The 23,765-nt window shown below is 37.0% G+C and overlaps 1 protein-coding gene and 1 pseudogene across 5 annotated transcripts; one reads left to right on the top strand and one right to left on the bottom strand.

Annotated features, from left to right (window-relative positions):
* Positions 1 to 1,635: 1,635 nt before the first annotated feature.
* On the bottom strand, positions 1,636 to 13,800 carry LOC144632888 (uncharacterized). 4 transcript variants are annotated; one of them, XM_078491662.1, is made up of 3 exons: positions 13,748 to 13,800; positions 4,615 to 4,721; positions 1,636 to 4,180 (listed from the first exon to the last, which is right to left on the bottom strand). In XM_078491662.1, the coding sequence occupies exons 2-3, from the start codon at positions 4,716 to 4,718 to the stop codon at positions 3,106 to 3,108; spliced, it is 1,179 nt and encodes a 392-aa protein (XP_078347788.1). In that variant the 5' UTR covers positions 4,719 to 4,721; positions 13,748 to 13,800; the 3' UTR covers positions 1,636 to 3,105. The 4 variants fall into 4 exon arrangements, with proteins under 4 accessions (XP_078347788.1, XP_078347772.1, XP_078347780.1 ...); XM_078491646.1 differs by lacking the exon at positions 13,748 to 13,800 and adding an exon at positions 11,024 to 11,404; XM_078491654.1 differs by lacking the exon at positions 13,748 to 13,800 and adding an exon at positions 6,962 to 7,085.
* A 3,714-nt stretch (positions 13,801 to 17,514) lies between these two features.
* On the top strand, positions 17,515 to 23,684 carry LOC144633027 (uncharacterized; annotated as a pseudogene). The gene is made up of 3 exons (XR_013566988.1): positions 17,515 to 17,538; positions 20,018 to 20,124; positions 21,222 to 23,684. The product of XR_013566988.1 is annotated as an uncharacterized LOC144633027 (transcript).
* The last annotated feature ends 81 nt before the right edge of the window (positions 23,685 to 23,765 follow it).

Raw genomic sequence — 23,765 nt, forward strand, 5'->3', positions numbered from 1 at the left:
CAGTGAAGCTCAGATGCAAATGTGAAAAGAAAGGAAATCATTGTATAGTGTAATAAATAAATTAACATCAAATCACATTTCGGAACTTTTAAAAAGGGAAACGTGTATCACAAAGTCGAAATGTTGACAACCTGGGGGTTTATTTTATCATGTGCTGACACACGTAATCAAGGTTCATTTTAACGTGCGCTGTTACACGCAATGAAGTTCCGCCAGGCAGCCGGAAGTAAATTTAATACGCTACCCCTCTCCTATTGTTGAGATTCTACATCTACATCTACATCTACATTTAATTTGGTCGGTAAAAATCTAGAGATATCGCGCCAAGATTTGTTCATGGAACTTATTATTAACTTTTACTATGGAGTTACGCTTGCCATATGACTCGTCTAAATAAACGTTTATAAAGCTCACTGATAAAAACACGACATCCGAGCAGCACGTTTTTGTCTTCTGTCACGTCATCTCATTTCCCGTGACTCACGTCATCCGTTTCAGTACACGACGTGTTCGTGTGCATCTTTCTCTCAAATTTCATTCGCTGCTCAATCCATGAACAATGATTGTCACTGCCCGGTAGATGCGTGCTGACAGAAAGGTTATTCAAAACGCAATTCAGTAATTTAAAACGGTAACAAATATTCATTTCATTTCTTTTCACATGTGTATCTGAGCTTCGTGGAAGATGTGAACTATTTACACACTATCCAACCAGAAGAAAGCTCGTAACCACAATGTCCACACGTTTTAGCAGTACAAACATGTTCTTCAAATATCGAAATTATATTTGTCAAGAAGACGAAAAGCTTTGCAGTTTAATTACACAATAGAAATACCAAACGACTGCGATCCTTCTAAGATCAATTAAAACGATGTATTGGTGAAAAATATTGTGAACAGTGCGAAAGCCCTTTCCGTGTTTAATTGTTGAACAATTAAACACGGAAAGGGCTTTCGCACTGTTCAGAATATTTACATAACGGTTATGTAAATATTCTAGCTTTTCTGTCTATGTTGTTGTTGACTTTGTACATTTTCCATCAATAATAGCGCTAAGAAGAGCAAACAAGACAGGATGTCTTCGGATGTCTCGTGTTTGCTGACACGGAAGGGTAAAGGAATGTGCATGCACGCAAAAAACTTGACTGTTTCACACTTCCTCCCCGCGTAATACTGATTCTCGACCTAGGATCTTCTCTTCTTATCATTTATATCTTTATTATGCTTATCGTACCGCGATCCGGAAACGAAATACTATTTCTTTTTTAAATAACTGCTTGTGGACTTTTACGTAGCGGGGAATGGGGCCATGTAAAATTACTTCCGGCTGCCTCAATGGACTTGATCGCTTGTGTCAGCGCGTGTTAAAATACGTGAAAATACGTTTAGGGTCCCTAAGGTCTAAACAGCTCGGCAACTTGATTCACGTTGCACCATTTTTAGAAGTTGTGAAATTGTGATTTCATTTCTTTTCACATGCGTATCTCATTTTGACTTTACAGGGGACTGTACTTGACTTAAGTAGACTGTACCAGTACATTTTCATTACCCACCACCACTCCCAAACCCTACCCCCCCCCCCCCCCCCGAAAAAGGCAGAAGAATGAGCTGGCTCTAAGTGCCCTTTGATTCAATATTGAAGCCTCGTTAGACACATGCCTCCAGAAAAATAATTTTAGATTGCTCCCAACATACGTTCCCTTTACACTAGAAAAATCACTTAAGAATTTTGTTTTCCGCAAAACATACCATTTATTGACGAATAAATAAAACTAGATAGGCGCATTCGAAGCGAGACTCTATTGTCAGCGGTCACGAAATTATTTTTTTGGGGTTTTCGCTGAGGTTAAATCTTTTATTTATTTTAGGAGGCTTAAAATGTTATTTACATGTACTTATAGATGTTTTAAAGGTAACAAGGACGGTTAATCTCAACGATGTCAGAGCAACAGATATTTCAAAAAATCCACGCCACAACACCTGTTAATTGCTTATCAATAACAAACATAGAACAATAAATAGAACAATAACAAACTGAGAACAGAAGCATATGCTTCTGCCGACAATTCTAAAAATAGCGCCATTCATTGATTTGACCCCAGCTATAAATAACCTAACAGATTAAGCTAAACTGGTTTTTTTTGGTTCAAGCCCACGCGTTTTTAGTTGGAGTGCTTGATAACTGTTTTGCAGTGACTGCGCGTATTTGCTAAGATTGGATTGTTAAGCTCATTTGCGATTTATTTCTTGGGCACAGCCAATCAAATTCACGGATTCGAAATAGACCATAGAGGCTTTGGTTGGTTTTTCTTTTTTTCTTGTTCAACAAACGTGTTGGCTACCAAGTGGTAATCTAATAGGCAAACACTTAGGGAGTTAAACCAAACATTATGTAGCCGCACCACTTTGATGTGAGAGCTTTGGCGTGGTTAGTTTGGATTGAGATAAACATTTATGACTTTCATAGTTTATTTTTGGTCTTTATTCTTATTTAAACAATACCCTTAAGTTTACTAATTGTCTCTTGCTTTCTTTTTTTAATTTGAGGCATTACCAAGACAACTTTTTAAATAAACCCAACGGATACCAAAGAATGGTTAACTACGAAACTGATCCAATATAAATGTTGTTCGCTATGATCTTTCCCGCCTTTACAAATATATGCTCTCGCGACCGAACGTACGGCCGTGCATCAAAGTGCAGTGGTGTGTTGAAGACAAATCAACCGTGTGTATCGACACCTCCGTAAATTTACCCCGATTCATTTCTTTAGCTTTAGTATCTGTTATATGAAATATAGCAACCTTTATTCCGTTATACATATTATGTTATGTTCCTGCCGCGAAAAAATACGTAATTGCGGTTTTTGTCACGATGGTCTTGTTATTTTTACATGATTGATGAACTTTACTTTTTGTTTAATGCACTGTGTAAGGTGGCATTTTTTCATGCTCGTCTTGCGTGGATTGAGTTGTTCGCGTTTGTTGTCCATCTTTTGGGAAGACACTTCACGCTAAAAGACGCGTGTAATCGCAATAAAAGTCCCACAGATATAGGACCAGGCAGTCACTGAGAGCAGATGTCAGAATACTAATGTACAGTTTGCTATTCTGGCAAAATTGGAACACCAACACGCTGGACTCGTTTGAGTTTATCTGGGTTGTCATTTGCATGGAAAAGGTCCGCCATTACTTTTGGCGAAGTTGGGGACACATTGTGCGGGAGTGACGATGTCACAATCCTACCATTGACGTTTTGGGAACCGTGCCCTGGATAGTTGCCAGTTGGTGAAGGCGGATACACAAGATGTTCCGCTGATTTTGAACTGGTCGCGCTTTGCCCATCAAGGGGTCTAGAATAGTACCAAGTAGCTCCATCCGTGTTGTAATCTTCCTTGGGAAGTGGAAATGGCGCTGGGTGATTCGATGAACTTTCTTCTATTGGCCATAACTGAACTTCTCTCACCGGTACTAAAACCTCCCCTCTGTGTCTTCGACTGTCTTCTAGTTCCTTGGACTTTTTCTTTCCATCTTTCCCTTTTGGCGACTTGCCTCTACCAGGTTCAGTGAGGTAACCTGCAGGGATGTGTCCATTCGCACTCACGGGTCTGGGCGGAATCATCCCTGGTCTTTCTTCCTCGTGGTATCTTCTGCTATCCTCTATCTCTCTGATTTTCTTTTTTCCATCTTTTCCTTTTGATGACTTTCCTCTCCCAGGTTCAGTGTAGTAGCCTGAAGGAATATTCCCATTCGCACTCAAGGGTCTTGGCGGAATCATCCCTAATCTCACCATTCTGGTCTCAGCTTCATTCGGTGCTTCTAGCCTGGCCAGTGTATGAACCGGACGATTCCATTGGGAGGAACTGTGATACCCAGCGTATTTCTCTGCTGTTACTGGTCGATAATTATAGCTGCTTGATCTGTCAAGTTCTTTGGAATATCTTACGATGGAATTACCCACTAAGAAAGGCTCATCTCCTGCTGCTCTTGTATAAGTTGGCGGTGAGCGAAACTCGTCGTGTGGCTTTTCTGAAAGATACCAGTTGGTGTTGTTGTTTACGGGAACCAATGCCATGGAATTGGACTGCGGTCCCACGACGTCATGTTTCACATTTACATTGGCAAAATGTCGTTCTTGTTGTTGTTGCAGGCGGTTTTCACGTTTCCTTTTGCGATCTTTCCTGATGATATGACAACAAAACAGGAGATTATTGCACAAGAGACCAACCTTTTTTGTTGTGATATATAACAATGCCGCAAAGTCTATTTTTGGCACACTGACAAAAAAGTATAATCGGCTGGCGTAAAATTACCTAGCTGATTAAGCAAATGTACAAAAGGGCAATTGCTTTAAAATATGCACGGATTTCAATGACAGCCGGTGAGATGAAAATTCTCCATTTCATTTTTCGGTAATGTAGATAGTTTATGTCCAAAAACAATTGAACTTCATTTTTGATAATAGTTTTTGCCTGGTTTAACGTTAATTTGTTATGAAGTAGATCATTGTAGTTATGGTATCCAATATTGATATAAGCGAAACAAAGTATAATTATAGTAAATAATATATATATAATAATAATAACAGTAAAATCCAAAAAGGATATTGAATTACCTGGCCCATAATGTACAAAAGATAACGATCAGACAAAGCAGAACCAAAATCAATGTCGCTAATCCAGCGATGAGGCCAATGAACCAAGGCTCTGCTTCTACCATGTTCTGAAATATAACAAAGAAGGACGAAACGTCATCAGTCAGTCCCATTCCTGAACAATTCGTTACCTTCACCACGAACCCAAAAAGTTAAATAAAAGCTTTTCATACCAAGGGGTGTAAAGAGAAAGTTTGAATTTTTGCAAACTTGGCTTATAAAGTCATGTACATTCTTTTTCGACTTACTGTTAGTGGCCAATTTGAAAATTCTGAAACGAGTTCTATATTATATGAATTTTTGGCAGCTTTATGCCCAAAAAGGCAACGGAATATTTAGTAATCAGATTTTGCCTATCAATTAAATCATTTGCGGTTCCAGTTGCGAAATTGAGCTCCGTGGTTGGTTTAAAGCAGAACCAAGCTTTTTCGAAAACAATCTTTCCTTGAGGAAATAAAACAGAAAAACAATTGGAGTCTATTTAAATGCCCTTGCTAAAAGAGTTGCGATTTTTTCGACTTGAATAACACCTAGACACAAAAATCTTTATTTAAAAGATTCCATAGAAATGTAGAAGAATGGCGTGACAAATTAATGATGTTCCACTTATTGTTATGTTCAAAGCTCAACAATCAACATGCTGTGACTTCTAGCATGTCTTAAGTCACTATGCAAATTGAAGATGAAATGTAAAAATCTACCATCTAAAATGTGAATTTCAAGCGTGGCAATTCCTTGGGGTGGATTAATTTGGTTTATCTAAATTTCTTTAGATAATTAAGAAAAACTCTAATATCTCCTTTATTTTTGCAAAACCACGTAAAACACCAATTTTTATTAATTTCCGTAGCCCAAATTTAATTTGAAGACTCTTCCATCAAGTAAAGCATGTGCGTGGTATAATCCCGAATTAGGTCAACTGTACTGAGCTACCTTAAATGTATTCTTCGCCCTATCGAAGACAAATTCCTTAGAAATTGTAATCTAGAACGTCTTGCATACCTTGTGTGAAGCACGGCCTTGTTCAAGACGAGTGGTTATACAAGATGACAATTATTCTGTAGATCATTGTTGATTAGAAATAAAAATCATCGGTCTCTGCCAACATAAGTTGGAGCTCAAATTCTAAACTTTAGATAAACCGTACATTAAGATTCAGCGTGTCCAAGCGAACTTTCATTTAGTCCAGTTGTAATCGATCATTTCCCCAGAGAGAACGGAACCTCCTAGCGTGTTTCTATGCACGACTGGCTGCTTGGAACAATTGGCGAATTAGAGCTTTTCAATAGAAACACCAAAAAGACAAAGAGTATGTGTCTACTGGCTTCGCCAAAACAAAAATAAGACATTCAAGACGATCTTACTGAATCAATATTAGAATAACTACTATAAATAAATATTTCAACAAGAAAACTTCGCTGCGAAATTACATTTTAGAGGAGAGATTTTAACATTTTACCTTCCAATTTGCATAGTGATCTGGAACTGCGCAGAGTACCAAAAAAATTGAAAAAAGGGCATACATTAGAACACGTTAACATCTTGATGATAATTATCTTGAGCTACAGAATGTTCGAAATGTGACTAAAGTATCGTGATTAACATATTCAGAAATCAAATGTACTCAATGAGTCGTGAACTTGAATAAAAATAAATATATAATATTAATAACAATAATAATTCTATCGTTCTGCATACGAAAATATGATACAGCTTTACCAAGAAATATTGAAGGTTATTTGTCTATCAGTTTTCAGCTAAAATAACGGGCTTCATTTGAGCAAGGGTAATAGATCATTTTAAGTCATCTTTCGATGGTAATTTCCATAAATCGTGCAGATATATGTCCATCCATGCGATCTGCATCGTTTGTTGTTATTTTTCACAACAGTATTTTTACGTTAACGAAACTGTGGTAAAATAACATGAAAACTACACTGTTGGATAAACCGGAAAATTCTTGTCATCGTACGTTAAGCTACAACATAACCGCCCGCAAAGTACTCTTGATCTTCCGTGTATTAAAACGTGCTTTACAATTAGACTCAGCGCATTAAGCTAAGCTGTATAATTTCTATGATGTTTGTATTGATAAATAATTTCGACCGCCTTGCTGCATTACAATTCGATACAATGGTTGTGGCAGACTAGAAACAGTCAAATCGATGAATCACTGTCGAACACTGTCGAACACTGTCGAGCCACGCTGCCGCGTTCACGAAGCGTGGAATTTCATTCATTCGGTAACAAATTCTAAGCTTCTACTTTTTAAATAATACGTTAACCGTCTTCTAGACACGCTACTTACTTCAGCTTAGCATTGATGTCTTGATTTGCAGAATTACACTGAAGAACGTCGCTTGTTTAAACCGGAGCAGTTCATCTGTTTGTCGTGCCGTAGTGTCGCCTACTTATTTATGCAATTAATAAGATAAAACTTCCTGCCTGCGAGTGTGCATGCGTTGCATACTTTTTCAAGTGCTTGCCAATATAACGTATGGAGTTATGAAAGTACGTGCGATTTATATCTCTTTCTAGCGGAAGTCGTGATTTTTTTTTTTTAAAAAAAAGCATAGAAATGCTGCTTCTCGTTTTAAGTAGACTTTTCTTGTACTGACTTTGTATCGGAAAATTTAGCCCTTCAAAATGCTTCGGTAATATTGATAATAAAAAAAATTGTTAATATGTTATCAATTATACACTGATCGTTGAGCTTTTATCTTAAGGTTTTACACTGAGAACATTCCACTCCATTTACATGTGACGCTTGCTATATTTACACAGGGCTCTGTGTATTAGTTAATGGGATTCAGTGATTAAGGCAGTATTATTATTCTTCAGTAGACAAAAGCTTCTAAAACAAGCCCCTTTTTGCTGATGGAATTTCGCGTGCGGACAAAAATAATCTTGTAGCGGCAATAACTTGGTGGAGTGGGGGAGGAGAGAGTGGGGATTGGTTGGAAGATATTGGTTCAGACTTCTTTTAATCCTGTTGCGTGAAAATCAGCGATAAATCTGTGATAACAGATCCTTTAAATTTTTAATAAACGAGTACTTTATAGGTTCTTAAAATAACTCTGATCAACATGATGTGGGGGACTAATATAAATGACTGATTTTATGAATAAAAAAGCACGCTGACCAAAGGTATCCTAAGCGCATTTGCAGGGCCGTAGCTAGGTAAGAGGCGAACTGAGGCACTTGCCTCGATAAAAATCGTGAATTTATTAATTTTTTCATGTTGCTGTAAGAGGCTATGCATTACTAGTAAGAAGGTAAATATGAAAGGAGTGTGTTTTTATTTTCTGCTATTAGGGACCACGTCGGTGACACTGATGACAACGTTGACAAAAAAAGAATTTATATTTTACTTTAGAATCTCGCAACTATCCTAATTTGTTTTGTTTTGTTCGTGGTGTCAGAACTGATCTTTAGCTGAATAATTAAGCGCATCATAAAAATTCAAACTAGAACATGAAAAATTTGCCGTCATGGGTCACGTTTTTCAGACTCGCAGAATTTTGTCATTAATTTCACGTCGTCGACTCATTTTTTAGAGGACGACTAAGAAATGTACCAAGATGGATAACGCACGTGTAGAGCTATTGCTCTGCTCATTAAACTTTTTGTTTAGCGACGTTCTCTTTGCAGTCGCCGTCGTGGTTTCGTAAGGTCCCTATTGCCTAAAATGCCTGCGTTCGACGCTTCGCAATTGCTTCGATTGTCAGAAAAGTCTGGCCAATTAAGAAAATCTCTCCAATTAAGAAATCTTTCCACTCGAAAAAACGCACTACGTGCAAATCTCCTTAATATGATTACGTAGTATTTAACAACTCGGCATCATGGAATATATAACATTTCCTTCGTATTTTGCTGTTAAATGATGTGATTGCGAAACGATAAGGGTATTGTACCTTGCGCAAAAGTTGGCAAAAAAGTTTAACTGCATGAAGAATCGATGTTGTATTTCAAACCAAAATGCACAAGATATATAAATATCCACGTGTCACGTAATTGTGTTACTTATTAAGTTTTCTAATAAATGTAAATATAGATAGTTTCAGTAAGGTGTCCCCTATTAGCAGTGGAAGTTCCCCACTGATAAATGTAACAGAAACATCAATAAAGTCAGTATTATTAATCGAACCAGCAGTTAGTTTTATACAAAGTAGCCGCTTGCCAAAACAGAAATCGTTGTACTTGAGCTGTTATTGCAAAGCCTAGCTAAATGATGAGAGATTTAAATGGTGAGAGATTTGTGTTCATTGTAGCTACTTTGTGTACTGGGGGTCTTCAATTTTCTTTGCAACCGGTACATGAGAGGCCCAAATAGCTTACTTGCAATCTCTTCCCTATTTATCAAAGTAGAGGACTGGTATGTCTGTCCACAATGCCGGATGCAAAGAAAAAAAGGTAAAAGACTCCAGGATGCTGTAGAGAAGCAGAACTTTTGGAAATACACAGGCAAAAAATGAAAAAATAAAAAATAAAACAACTTGAAAACATGTTTTTCATGGTCACTCTCACTATGCTCATCAATTAAAAACAGTTTTCGGTTGTTTAAATGAAATTTTACAGTAATAGTAGTTTTCCGAAAGAGGTTTTGACAATGGTGCACTTGTCCATCGAGAGATTCCAAGAACGGAAGTTTATGATTTTTTAAATGCTTCTTCATGATACAGGGACATTGATACAGCCTAAACACGTAGGGTTAATACGTCACTAACCAGCGCATCCAATCACATAGCTTGTTACATATTATCTAACAAATCTAAGTCTTCTTCTAGTTTCAGTTAGAAAACGTAATGCGTTTTAAGTAAGGCTTCCTGGATTCGTAAGTGATCGCAAATTAAGACCATTATCCGACAGTGTCGATGAGTATGAATGAAAAGTGCAAACACTCTTTTAAAAGCGTGGGGCATTATTTAAAGATCTCCTAAATAGCAAATGCTCCCTAATTTAAAACAGTCCTTTCATCCAAACTGTACATCCTTGATGAGATGCTTTGAAATACCTTTTTACTGATGTTACACGAGTAGTAAAGAAAATATAGTATCACGAATATTTTTTCTAGGAAAACATGGAAACTAGAAAAAGGTCAGCGAGTCAACAACTAATGACTGACAAAAAGCCGACGTTTGAAACTTGCACGTATCGGCCCAAACTTAAAAATACATACATAATATAAAACCTATTCCCAGGAGCTTGTTTTGAAATAAACGATGTGATCTTCAACGTCATCAAGCAAGAGATGATAAAAATTTAAGGATCAGTAAACCGCCTTTCTTATTAATGCTTCTCCAATACCTTGCTCTAAATATAAAGCTTTTGAGATCCACTTGAAAAGGGAGTTCTGCGCTGACTGTGGTCATGTGTGTGACTAATATCACAATCCGGGAAAAGTTTATAAAAAGAATATCCGAGATATATCTACCGGAGGAAATGAGTTATTACTCAGAAGTCATGACTTCTGGTTTACCCTTCAGTATTTCCCGGAAATCCAATAAAAATAAAACGAAAAAAAGTTAATATTTCATAGAAAACTACATTCAAGTAACCTGGGTCAAAATAGCGTGAACGCGCTAGAGCGATTTATGTTATATTTTCATGCGTGTGGACACGCAATTGTTATTTTTTGTTTTTATTCTATTATTTATTACTAAGAAGGTCACGTGGCTACCTTTGATATCTTAGTTCCTGCTTGAACGATGAAATATCAGATGCGACGCGTCTAGAAAATTGTTTCAGCAATTCGATTTTAGTTTTTAAATTTTGTCGTGTATTGTCGGACAACTGAGATAAAACGAAATTTAGGGACAAAGCCAAGGGCAGGTTGCTCCGAGTTTGTTTGCATTACTGATAATAAAAGAAAATTAGTGTAGATGAATTGTTATTTAACATTATTCGATCTTTGATCAAGACAAAAAATATATTTGGCATTTTATGTCGCAAGCGATTTAAGATGAATATTAAGCATCAATCTTTCTCAATCATTTCAGCCGTTTAAGCGGAAAGGAAAAGAAATTTCTAGCGTCATTCTGGTTGAAAAGAATCTAAGAAATGATAATAATAATATGTCAAGCATGTACGCCTAACTATGATGTAAATTGAAAGAGGAACATAATAGCTGTCGCACGAATAAATTAAGCGAGCATGTCAGCAAAGTTAGAAACTGCACTAGCTAATAGAAATAAAATTAAAATATCCCATTGAATTAAAAAATGCACTGCTCCAAAATGAAAACGAGCTAAAAATTCTACACCGCACTATCTAAGGGAAAATTAGCACAGATAGTGCAAGGTGCACGTATGAAAGTTTCGATAGAGAAGTTCTGCTTTATCAACAACCAAGCGAAATATTTTCAACTTACTTTTGAATGGAAGTTTGGAATATTCTTCCAGAGACTTGAATCGTGGTTTTGTGACAAGTTTCTTTTCTTTTGTTATATCTTTGTGTCGCTGTTCCCGCCGAATTCACCAACAGTCTGCGTCAGTACTATTTACGGTTTATTCCTTTATCACCACAAGGTTTCGAACTAATGAATAATAATTGTTGTTATTTTCAAGAAAACTCTTTAACGTCATTGGTTCACTGTGACGTCAATAGGCCCACTTGTTATGTTCTCGTTAATGTCTGATAAAGCTTTGCTAGACGGCTGCAAGTGGCTTGTCCCCAGTCCCCCGCGGAAAATGGTATTGGAGGCACCTGGGAAGAAGTCGGCTCAAAGACCTCTATACACGAAAAAAAACCGGCACTGATCTGGAAGCATATTGGTGTTTTGTGAGTACGTCACGTCACGTCACGTTAAGTCGCATCATTATGCGAAACAAACTGAGTCCACAAATAGGGTTTTGGACGTCAATTGCAAAGTTTGTAAACAATAAACACAACTATTTACAACAGTAAGTATTACAATATTATCATATATAGTGCATAAAACGTAAGGAAATGTTTACATAGTTTGAAATTACAAGCAATGAGAAAAGGAGATATTTGAGGTGAAGAGAAATACTATTAATTTGAAAAATTAAAAATAAAAATGGAAAATATTTTTGTGATTTTGCCGCCAATTTTTTCTTGTCGCTGCAATGTTTGAGAAATTTACATCACACAAATATAAAGGCTCTGAGACAAGTTTGAGGGTTGCTTTAAACTGACTACGTGACTAAGGTCATTTAAAATGTTGTATTATTACTATTAAATTTAAACTATTTACCTTTCCGTTCAGCAATAACCGGTTTTATAAATTGATGTTAGGTGTGTATTTATGATGATCTAATTCAGTTTCGAAAATAATAGTCACGGCACGCTTAGTCAGCAAACTGTCAAAGACAAATAAAATATCAAAAGGAATAACTATATAAGCGCAAAGCATGGCTTAAGAAAAACTGAGTAAACGTAGAAACACTTTTTTCTCTTGTCCAGTAGTATATACAGTTACTGTTTTACGATTTTTGCCAAGCTATTTTGTTAACTGACACAAAAATGCCGAAACATTCTTTCTCACGACTATATGATATGTTTAACTGATACAATTTGACGTAAACACGTTCTCTTCGGCCCGGCAATTTCCTTCCTGCGGCTAAGGAAGGAAATTGTCTTTACGCAGGTTAACGCAAATCCAGACTAGACAAATGTGACCCGTTTTAATTTTGGACCACCCGCGAGTTCTTTCTTGCTACCATATAGCTTTTCCACGGTTAAAAAAAAAAACATTATTTAAGAATTAAAAAACGTTTTGTATGTCACAGAATCATATTAAATGGCGTGACTATGAAACAGGTTCAATATAACTTGCTAAATGTTCACCTTGGAATATATAAAACGTCACGAAACCCCTTTCATGCGTGTTGGCAACAACACAACAACAACCTTCCACTGAACAGAAGTTGTTTTTGTTTTTTGTTTTAAATACCGCAATGAAAAAAACTAATCTTTTAATGCTAGAACTGGAATATCTTATCACGATAACATTCCTAAAGTGCTTATATTTATGCCTTGGCATCTATACTATAGCCTGGTTCTCATATGATCGTCCCGATCGTCTCTGTCGCTTCTGTCGCTTCAAAAAGTTTGCTTGCTCCAATCACCTCAGACTTTGCAAACGACAGAAGCGACAGAGACGATCGGGGCGATCATATGAGAACCAGCCTTATACAAAAAAAAAAAAAAAAAAAACAGTACTCGGTATGAAAAATACTGAAGCCTTAAAAACAAATTGTAAACTTGTGATGACATAATTAGCTCTTTTTCTATTCGATAAGCCTTTTTGTATCGACAATAGAGAGTCAAATACTGATATAGTGACTTTCTTTACAAAAAAGGTTTATAATTCTTTAAGAATATAGAAGAATATGCATTTTAATTAGGAAGGAAAAACATTAAATTGCAACGCTGATGACCGACCCAGTTGGACAATATCTAGCAAATTTGTCGTAAGAGACACGATGATTTTTTAAATTATTTTGATTTCTCTAGGGTTTTTTTCGTCTCGTTAAAAAAAAGTCTAACATTTAAGCCTTTGACTTTGTGTTATTTCGAATGTTTACATCGAAAAAAAGTTACAAGAGCTGATAGTACCCTCAAACTCGTACCTATACCGCCTCGATGATCGGGTGTTTATACACTCCAGCACAACTACTTTACAACACGAAGTCGTTCAATTTAAGTTGTTAATTTGCTCCCGTAGCTTTCTATTTGTTGCTATCTTCCAAAACCAGCCTCAATTCAGTTTCGATTTGCACGCGGTTTTAAACGAGGTGTTATAATTAAAACCTTTGAAAACATGTCACTTGGAGAAACAAGGAAATTAACACGACCAATAAATATACGGCATGCTCTTTTCTTTAACTATTTGCTCGCTTTATAGCTGATAATGAATAAGACGGTTCAAATTTTTCTTATATACTCAACCCGATAATATTATAAAAGTAATTTTACCTTCGACAAACTAGGCAATACTTGATGAAGAACGCAGCCGGGATTGGTCCCAGCAAAGTTCTAAGCGAAGCTTATTGATGAGTCCTTTTGCTGGGAACCATACACGTTCTATTTCGAATAAAAAGTTTGCAAAGAAATAAGTATTTAAACTTACCTTGGATAGCCTTTATTTCTTCGCTGCGTTCCGCGTTTACAGCAAACGAAAACAGTGCATCATATCAGTGGAGCGACACTGAATAAAACTAAACGCAATATTTGTCGCATTGTTCGGAATATATTGGTGTTCTCGTTCTAATATGTGCTAAGATGAATCATTGTATTAAACCTGGTGAAAGAGTAAAACATATGGTGCCTATATCTGCGACAATTTTATGGCAGAAATGCAGTTCTCAAGAGCAAATACTGGTTGAAGGGATTTTTGATGATGATAGCCGTGTAAACAAGACGCCAATCTGAAAGCGGGGTATCTTTTATTCTTTGCAAAGCTCGAACTCCTTTGAGAGAACGTAGGATAAATATAGCTTAAAGAGAATTTGTTTAACCTGAATTTATTATCACATGAACAAAGAAATTATTCCTGTTAATGTTTTCAAGGTGACCCGTTAATTGTTTATTTCTTTAGCAACGACATGTATTAAACTGTTAAAGTAAACATTTGAAAACTTGTGCTTGAACAAAAAAAAAAATTTAAATGAAAAAATCTGATTGTGAAACGCAAATGATACATAACTGCATTTATTTACATGCAGCAAAAAGCACCCAATTAGCTTTTTTAAGAAATTTGAATAACGTATAAAGTGGCATTATAAACTATTCTTTTGAAGGCATTGTGTACTTGAACAGTGTATTGGAACTGATTATTCAACACACCAAGCCGTGATAAACATTGAATTCATAAAATTACACATGTATTTATTGACAAATTAGCAGGCAGTGGAAGTAGCTGAAATATGGAGAATTTGCCTACTTCAAACTTTACATTAAAGCAATAAAATCTGCATTTCGTGATTGCAGATAAATGGATATTTTCTTTGGCATACCGTAGAACGCAGAAGCTATATATAAGAATGTTCCACGGTAAACAGTATCACAAGCTAATTGTCATGAAAGTTAAACTTGGGGAGAATTTGTTGTTCGATCAGTTTTGTGTTCAAACTCGCCTCTCGTTGACGTTTTTCGACAAATTCGTCGCTTTGGCGTACACATATTATCGAAAATGCTGATAGATTCAACAACCATTTCAATAATTCTTGCTGACGGCAAATAAAATTATTTTAATTTAGAGCTCCAGCTCTAATAATATGCTAACACAACAAAGAAGGCAATATCGCCTCATAGTAGATGATAATTTTTCCATTCTCCTTACATGTTTACTGACTTCTAAATGAACACTTTATTGTTAATGAGGTCTATTTAAAATGTAGTGTAAGTTGTGTAAAGTAGTGTAATTTGATTAAGTAAATTACATTGTAATGTAGAGCTATGTGTTTAAAATGAAGTTTATTCCAACAAAGAAACAATGTTTCTGTAAGAAGTTGCTTGCTGTTTGTTTCATTGTACTCGGTCAATTTCCTCCTTGGCTTCGCTCAATCCGGATCCACAAACATGCATAGAAACATGCAAAGTAGCTTTTAAAAGGCACTGCAAGTAAGGCAGACACAGGCACATCAACAAACAACGTAGTTTTAGAATATTGTAAGAAACATTATCAACAACAATGACAAACACAGCAGTAATAATCCCAACTGAAAACTTGGAAACAAAACTTTGATGAAAACAGAATATTACAATGTCTGTTAAACAAACTAAAGCACAGGATTTTAAAAGCGGATTTTCTGGTCATGTTGCCGTGGATTCTAGACGCTACCAAATACACCAATTTGATTGGTAAAAAACCCGTTATTTATAATTTTGTGATAACAAGAATCTGTTGATAATCGTGAACAGTTTCACAGAAGTTGACCGGGGATTAAACAGTATCAGCTCATGTCAGCTTTACACTGCTTGTGACAACAATGGTAGCCTCAAAAAGACTGCTCTGACTTTTATCTTCAAAAATTTGGTGACAGTTTTTTCCGCTAAGGTCTAACAGGGAGGGAATAATAAACCATTTACACGAATCTCCGCTGACACAGTGATAAATTTTCATTGCTTGGCCAAGAAATATTTAAACGAGCAGCCATTAAGATTATAAGGATAAAAAAACGAACGTTTTTTAATCCCAATGTGTCTACGTTTAATATGCCATCAGTTTCTATCAAACGTGTTCTGTACTTTTGGCATATGCTTCCATTTTCCTTGTGAAAATAAAATAAAATAAAACTCAGTTTTCGACACTGAATCCTTGATTGACAATCTCTGATGCACTGCCATTATACTGTGTACGCAAGTTATTTACTTTGTTTATAAATGCGTTTGGAGAGCAAATTCGTGAAAGGTTGTGACAGCGAACGGACATATCAAAACACAATCTGTTGTTAAGTTAAACTGAAGAGAAACATTATAAACTATTGACTTCAGTCTATTCTTCTAACTTTGCATTTCAAGAAACGAATTAAAACAATATAACTGGTTTTTGCTGCTGTTTCAAGAAAAGTAAAGTCAGCTTGTTTGTCCTACTATAATAGATGACCTCATTTCAGCTTTCCATGTACACTTGTCAATGGCAGGGGGCTTTATGCTATTGGCTGAGTCCTTGATCACAACAGCTTTTGCCTAATTGACTCATCCAGGCGAGTCTAGAAAGCGTGGGAACAGTTGTAAAGAAACGAGCTCTGGCGAAACTATTTGGAACTGGAACAACTGCCTCTTTGCATAAGGTAAGAAAAAGTTGTTGCTTACTTTACAATTTTTTAGACAAGTTTTAGAATTGAAAATTTACAGTTGTCAGACTATTCTAGAGATATGCCGGATTCAGTTGATTGTTCATGTTTTGATCACAATGACATGTTTTGAAATTCGTAAGGAAGTTTTAAATCTATACCAGTGCTCAAATAGTTAACTAAACTAACTAAATGCTTCTCTGTTTATAAAGAAAACGGATATTTCATATAATGGTTTTAACACAAAATTTTAAAACGCTCAATGAAGTACTTTCGTCTGTTTGAATGCTGATCGCAGCGACTGAACGTTACAGAACGCTTAATGTGAAGTATTTATACTTTTGATACATTTTTTGACGTTACTCCATTATAAGCTTAACACGATTAACACATTTGTTGCTTGCAAAACATGAATGCTTGCGTGAGATTATGTTAACGGCAGCAAAACAGGCTGTTTAACCTTGTGCGTTTTATGCTAATGCTTGTAAAGTTATTGTTCACTTTAAACAATACAAACTCGAGTAAACTTTCAACTTACAAAAGGAAGATTCTAGATGTTACATAGTTGCACCCCAAACGTCATTCGTCAGCTTTTGTTTCATTTCGCTGGACAACTTAAATCAAAAAACGCTATGAAGTTTTCACTTTAAAGATTTTACAAATACTTGAAAGGGGACAGCAACTGAACGAGAGCATTAGAAAAAGAGAATAAAACTCGACAGAATTTTGTGTAGTTTGTTTACTGAAAGTTCAAGTTGAAATAATTAATGTGCTTATTTCATGCATCAGTAGAACAAGGGACAACGTGCTAATTTGACCACGAGTTGAAAACGTCTAGAACCAACTGTTCATTTTCATTAAAAACAATCATTGTTAATAGTGGTGGGCCTTTTGAGTCGTTCGAATTGAATATATTTTATAAGTTCAGTAATCAAAGAGATGTTAACGTTTTACGTCAAAACGAAGATGCTAGAAATTGTGGTAGTTGTACCTTCATTGTTAGCAACTCATACATTTTGAGTCAAAGACTAGATTTGTGATGCATATTTTGATATGATCTTATTTTACCCGTGAAATAAGCCCTTCAGTATTGTACTTGAATGTTCTCCAGAACTCTTGTAAGGTTTGTTTGTTTGTATTATATCCATGCAAGAATGATAATTTATACCTAGCACAAGTAAATTGAACAATCATTTACGCCAATTCAACGGTTCGCCACCTTCTTGACTGTCCTTCTTCCAGAGGGAAAAATTTATCTGTGAGAAATTTGATAGGTAAGGTGATCAAAATCGAAGTAGAAGGATCTAGGGCAGTTCTTTGCTTTATATTTGGAAAACTGCCTTCTCAGTAGAGTTGTTAATCAAGGTAATTTTTAGACCACGAACAGTACATTTCAAATGTCTTTTACTTTTTTCTTCTTCTTCCACAATTTCATGAATCACCGACAAATACATGCTCCACAAGCTTGTAGCACCAGGACTGGGTATATTGAGTTTTGATTTTTAAGTCTGGTTTGAAGTGATGAAAATCTTTTCAAAACCGTTCAGTCAGTGTTTGTATGAGTTAATATTATAATCGTGGTGTAAAATAACTTGAAAATCCCATTTAAAACCCTGACAGTATATGACGTCATAGCTATGAACCGTGAAACAACATGCCCAGACCCATGTGTTAACTTTTCATTTCCAACCGAGAATCAAAACAAGTGACGTAAGGAAATTCTTTGAGTTGGCAACTTTTTGTTTCTAGAACAGAGAAACGTCATTTAAACAATGAAAGAAACATGACTCTGTTGCTAAGATATTAAGATTGACCGCTGTAAAAGTGTTTGCTAAAGTTATTTCAATTCAAATTGCGATCCATTCGATCGGTGGTCGATGTACGAGCAAAGATCATTACGCTTTTGGTACAATTTGCAAAGTTTCGAAATTGCAAAAACATCCCGAAAGACGAACAGTTATTTTCGTCGGACACTTTCCCGGGACTTTTAAGCATTGCCAAAAGGTAAGATAAAACCTTAATTGATTAAAACTGTCTTTTTGGAATACTCTGGTTTTTTTTTTTTTTTATTTGAATTTGGAGGCTTGCATTACACTCAAAAAGCTTCGCAGAATTGCTGAAACTGCACGCATTTTACGTTAATCATAAAACATTAAGGAATTCATTTACGATTGTTTTTAGTCAGGAATTTTTTTTTTTGCACGATCTATTTGGCTTCTACATCGAGGTTTTCACTTGCGAAATATGATAACTTTTATTGAGTGCTTTCCTGTAAGTTGTTAATATTTTATGAAAAGCTTAAGATCTCAGCAGAATTTCCTTTGAATTCACTTTCAAAAAGCGGCCACATTAATAAACGCGAGCCAAAACATAACACCTTTTTAAGCCAAAATGAAACAACTATTTGCTAAAAGCGTGAGAACTAGACTCGCTCTTTCCGAACTGAATTCCAATGTTGTTTGGTGTATGGAAAATTGTGAGTATTTTGGAACGGTTCTAATGTAAGTTATTTATAGATTTAATTCATTGGTAAATGAACCGAGCAATGCAAATATCGGCGGCAGATGAAAAGCTATTTTTGTTATTCACGTTTTGAAGTGTTTATAAGATAAGACATGCCAAATATAGTTTTGTCTAAAGTGCATCCTTTTAAAAATAATTGAAATTTGCCTTTCCAGTCGCGTTATGTCAAAGTTAAAGACTTCTTATCTCTGTCATTTAACGTATACAGGTATTTTTTACCTCAGCATTAGTGTGCAGACCAGTCAGAATTAGATATCGGGACTGTCATACGATACTACACTTAACCAAAAGTGTCCTCTCAAATTTCAACCGCTCCGTCGAATTCTACAATGCCAAGAAGTTAGTTCGGCGATTCGACTGCAAAGCGTTTAGCAGCAGCCATATCTAGAAGTCCTTCTTATCGTTCGAAACATTCGTCTACTCTAAGTTAAGGTACATGTACGACTTTGCAAATTTTATGCAGCCCATCGTTATTTTCATTAAACTACTATGGGAAACGTCGATTTTCGATTACCAAGGTTTAGTCAGGTAGACATACATTAAGAGAAGTCACGAATTTTCTTTCGAAGGTTTCCATAGGCTATAGCTCCTTTTGGAACATCTAACGTAAGGCAGTTACAGTGATTTGATCTCAGTGAAAAGTGTATTTACTGGTTCGCGGTAAAGATAACTGTTTCCATGACTTTTGAAAGGTAACAAAATTCTGTTCGTAAAGCAGTAGTAATAAGAATTAATAAAAACAAAACGTTCATTTTGTCCCATTTTTCACAATTCAGCTAACTGAAAAGAAAAAATATCAATAGCGCACACGAAAACTTTGATGAGTTAGCATACCCTAGAATATCCCGCTGCGGAAGTTTATTCGCCGCGACTACACAAAATTAGGACAGGTGTTTAGGAAGTCCAATATGTAAATAAATATAAGGGAGATATAAAGAGTACTGTCTTTCATAGTTAAGTCAAATGCACGACACTTCGTGCATGCTTTAGTTTAGGTGCAGCATTTCCTCCAGTCGTTCCTCGAGTAGTTTGCTGTCGACTGCCAAACCATTCAGACCTTTCATTTTGTCTTTCCACAGATCTAAATGGAGCTTTGGTGGATCATTTTAGCTGGTTGCGGAGGTGGCCTTCTCTTGCTCGCTTACGTGGCGGTTGTCGCATATAAAATATTTCGACGCAAGAAGAGGTAAAACACTGACGCCAACATTTAACTGGCGTAAAGCTCTCCGCTGTTTCTAACACTTAGGTGGTAGTTTAACTTTAAAAACTGAAGATTGGCAATTTTGGCAACTGGATGGCATAACTAATGACTTAGCCATCACCACTGATCCACAAGCGCTGCAGGACACCGGCAAAGTTACATTAAAACAGTAGTTAGTAAACTAAACAGACGAAAAGATTGCGACTTTCATCCCTTTCAATCTTGGTATAAGCTATAAAGGCTCATTTTCTGAAGCACTAACTGCACATGAAACTGGCGATAGTTCAGCATAATTTCCCATGTCAGTCCTACTTGCTGGATGACACTAATGGACCTTTTTTTAACGACACAATGTGCTTTCGTATCTGTATTTTCAAATTACACAAAGCAGATAAACCTACACAAAAACTTCACTTTTCCCTTAACTTTTCTGCCTTTCCAAAACTAAATTTATAATCAGCATCAATAATTAACAGAAGCCACATGCAAGCATGGGTAATTAAAGCAACTAGATTAAGTCTCTTCACCTCCCACGAACACGTTTACCCTGCAGCCAGTCCAAAAAATTAAATTCCTACATGTTTGCAGTCACGGAGAGATGTTTTCGGCGTCGTTCGGTCTCGTCCGATCTAAGATGGCCTGGTTACCACAGAAAATATAAGTAGAATCACCCAGAATGCGGGAGCTTTTGACGGCCCACCGAAGCTTAATTTTAAAATCTAATGAAAGTGGCAGAATTATCTGAAAATGCCTAAGGGTTCTTAAGTAACGTTTTATAATTTTTCGGCAAAATATTGTTCGCAGTCAACACACAGAAACGAGGGCAACAGAGAACCCTCAATATAGTTGGCATTTGACCAGTGTCTTCGAATCTTCAAGTTTAGCTATTCTGAAAAGCCACTTTTTATGATCGAGAATCCTTTTTTAATGCACTTTTTTGGCAAAGATGTAGACGCATAATCACAGGATGTAGGTACCACTGATGCTCTAGTTACTCGTTATCTGGTGGCTACAACTAACCGATTTAAGCTTTGTGGTTTTCTGACTGATATTAAGTCATCATGTTCTGCGTATTGTTGCAGGGTACAGATGAACCAATACCCTGACCCTGAACGTCTCACTGATGACAAAGATTGGGCAGTCCACGTCAAAGCAAGCGAGGTTTCGGAGAGGAAGGTAGATGGCTTATGCATGGATACTATATCAGGGTCCACCAAACTTCGTCGAAAATTGTCCACTTCCACCCCGTCCGTTAGCCAGATCCCAGGGGATCCAGAGGAGGTGCCTGTTGTTTCCCCACAAATCAACCCCACTGAAAAACAAAACGGACGTATCCCGAGCCCGGGACCGCAAGCATTAGCAAGCACGTCACGTTTAGACGGGGCTGCTCTGCCTGACGTAGTAACTGCGGCTCCAAGAAAAAGTCCCGAGGTAGTCCAAAGATCTGAGTATACCTGGGAGACTCTGCTACGTCAACCGAGTGATGTACGAAAGAAACGCAGTCAATCGTTCAACTGGGACGATTCTGCCGAGCACAGAAAAGCAAACGGTACTACTCGTTCCTTAAAGTATGACAAGGAAAGTCAAGAAAAACGTTTTGCCAGGAGTAAGTCTCTCCGAGGATATACGAAGCGTGAACTGGCAATCTTAGCTGCGGATGAAACAGTGCCATTTGATAAAATAGTCATCTCCCTGAAAAGAGAGGGCGAAAAGACCAAACGAAACAAATCGAAGAAAAGTCCTAAGGCCCAACGAACTGTCACCGACGCTACGAATGAAGTTAAAAAAGCCAAAGCTACCAAACAAAATTCAAAGATCAGCAGATCTGGGTCTGCACCATCTCTAAGAGCCAAGGAAAAGGTTATAAAAAACGGAAGAACGCATTTCAAGGCGAAGAAATAATTCCGTTTTGATTCCCGAGCCTGATTACCAAGCTGTGTCAATCGATGAGCTTGTTTCAGCAACTCAGCGACAAGAAAAAGCCACCCATAAAAACAATGTGTGTGTTGTAGAGATTCACAATGTGCCAAGAGATCGTCATGCAGAAGTTAGCACAACAATCGGAACAGATACTCAAGTGGTCGACGGATTCCCAAGCACCTCTATTCAACAGCCAAGTCCATCACACGAAGATCAAACAAACTTCAGCACCATAGTTGATGTGGAGACAATATTACCAGTACCTGGTATCGCCAAAAGGGTGCCTACAGTTCTCAACGATCAGAGACCAGACGAAAACGAAGAAACGCATGTTTCGATCAACAACACTCGCGAAAGAAAATCATCCGTGAAAAATCGTGTTCAAAACCTCGAGACCCAGGTTGTGAATGCAGAGCCAAGTTCTCGTCACTTCCAAGCAACAACCTTACAAAGAAATTACACGGTGGTTACTGCGGCACCTTCAACAACAGACATAAACAATAACTCTATAGCGTTGCCGAATTGGAGACAAAATCAAACTATGAGCGAAGTGAGAGAAGAGCCTAACATCAGCAACAGCCAAACTGGTCAGCCATCGTTCCAAACTAAACCGGTAGTCAGGTCGATAGGCAAAATGACCATCGTTAAACATGGGGAAACGGCTTCTCCAAGGGCCAATCCTGAAAAACCTCCCCAAAACCCGATAAAAGGGGATCCACCAAAGAGTTTCGACAGAGCTCCGTCGACCCAGGTGAGGCAATTAACAGAGTCAACATTGGCAAAAAATACCACTGTACTACTGAGGAAAGCAGAGGAGCAAAGAAAGAGCGAAACCTCGTTTGTACCAGTCGGTGTACCACCACCACCTCCACCGCCACCACCACCTATCTCTGTGAATCCACTGTCTTCCGGCCAAGCCATGGGCAATGATGTGAAGATAAGTATTTTATCGAAAGGCAATCAAGACGCAAACTCTGAGAAAAGTAAAGAAACGAACGTGCCAAAAGCAAGAGAGGCAGACACCAATCTCACCCTAGACGAAAGGAAGAAAACGTGGAAGCGGGAACAACTGGTGGACCAGCTGCATAACGCTCGTGCAAGAAATGCAAACCAGAACTACATATTTGGCACAGGGCTGGCGTACCAGTCCTGCATGCCTGAACTGCAGAATAAACTAAAACAACTGGCACTTGCCAAGTGATTTAGAGCAAACTAATTGTCAATAAAATGAACAATCCAATTAACGTAAAAAAAAAAAAAATATAGCAAAAACCATTCTTCAAGAATCATGCGGCTTGCTTCCCATTTTATGGGCAGGCTACAACTTATTAAGATTCTGTTAACGTTTAAAGTAGTCTGTTTGCAATTGGACATAAGGGATGTCATACTTAAAAATAAGTCAGATTTTCAGTCAAAAAATGCTCTGAAGAGGTTTTTTAGGCCAAATAAATATAAATATGCGAATCGGGTAAACTCTAAGATAAGCAGAACTACTTCAGGGGGCAAGTGAGACAATCACTTGATTTAAAGACCGTCAATTAAGCTGCTGACATTTTAAATGTCAGCTGTTGGTCATTGTCCTACAATACGTTTTATTAGAATTACGGCTGTAATGAGCCAAAATGGGGGGTTTTTTTTTTGGCTGTTTTTGGGGGGGGGGGGGGGGGGGGAAATGGGGTGGCGATACCTACTGTACAGTGTATGTA

Source organism: Oculina patagonica, chromosome 1, assembly GCF_052425735.1.
Source record: "Oculina patagonica isolate OP01 chromosome 1, crgOcupat, whole genome shotgun sequence".
NCBI lineage: Eukaryota > Metazoa > Cnidaria > Anthozoa > Scleractinia > Oculinidae > Oculina > Oculina patagonica.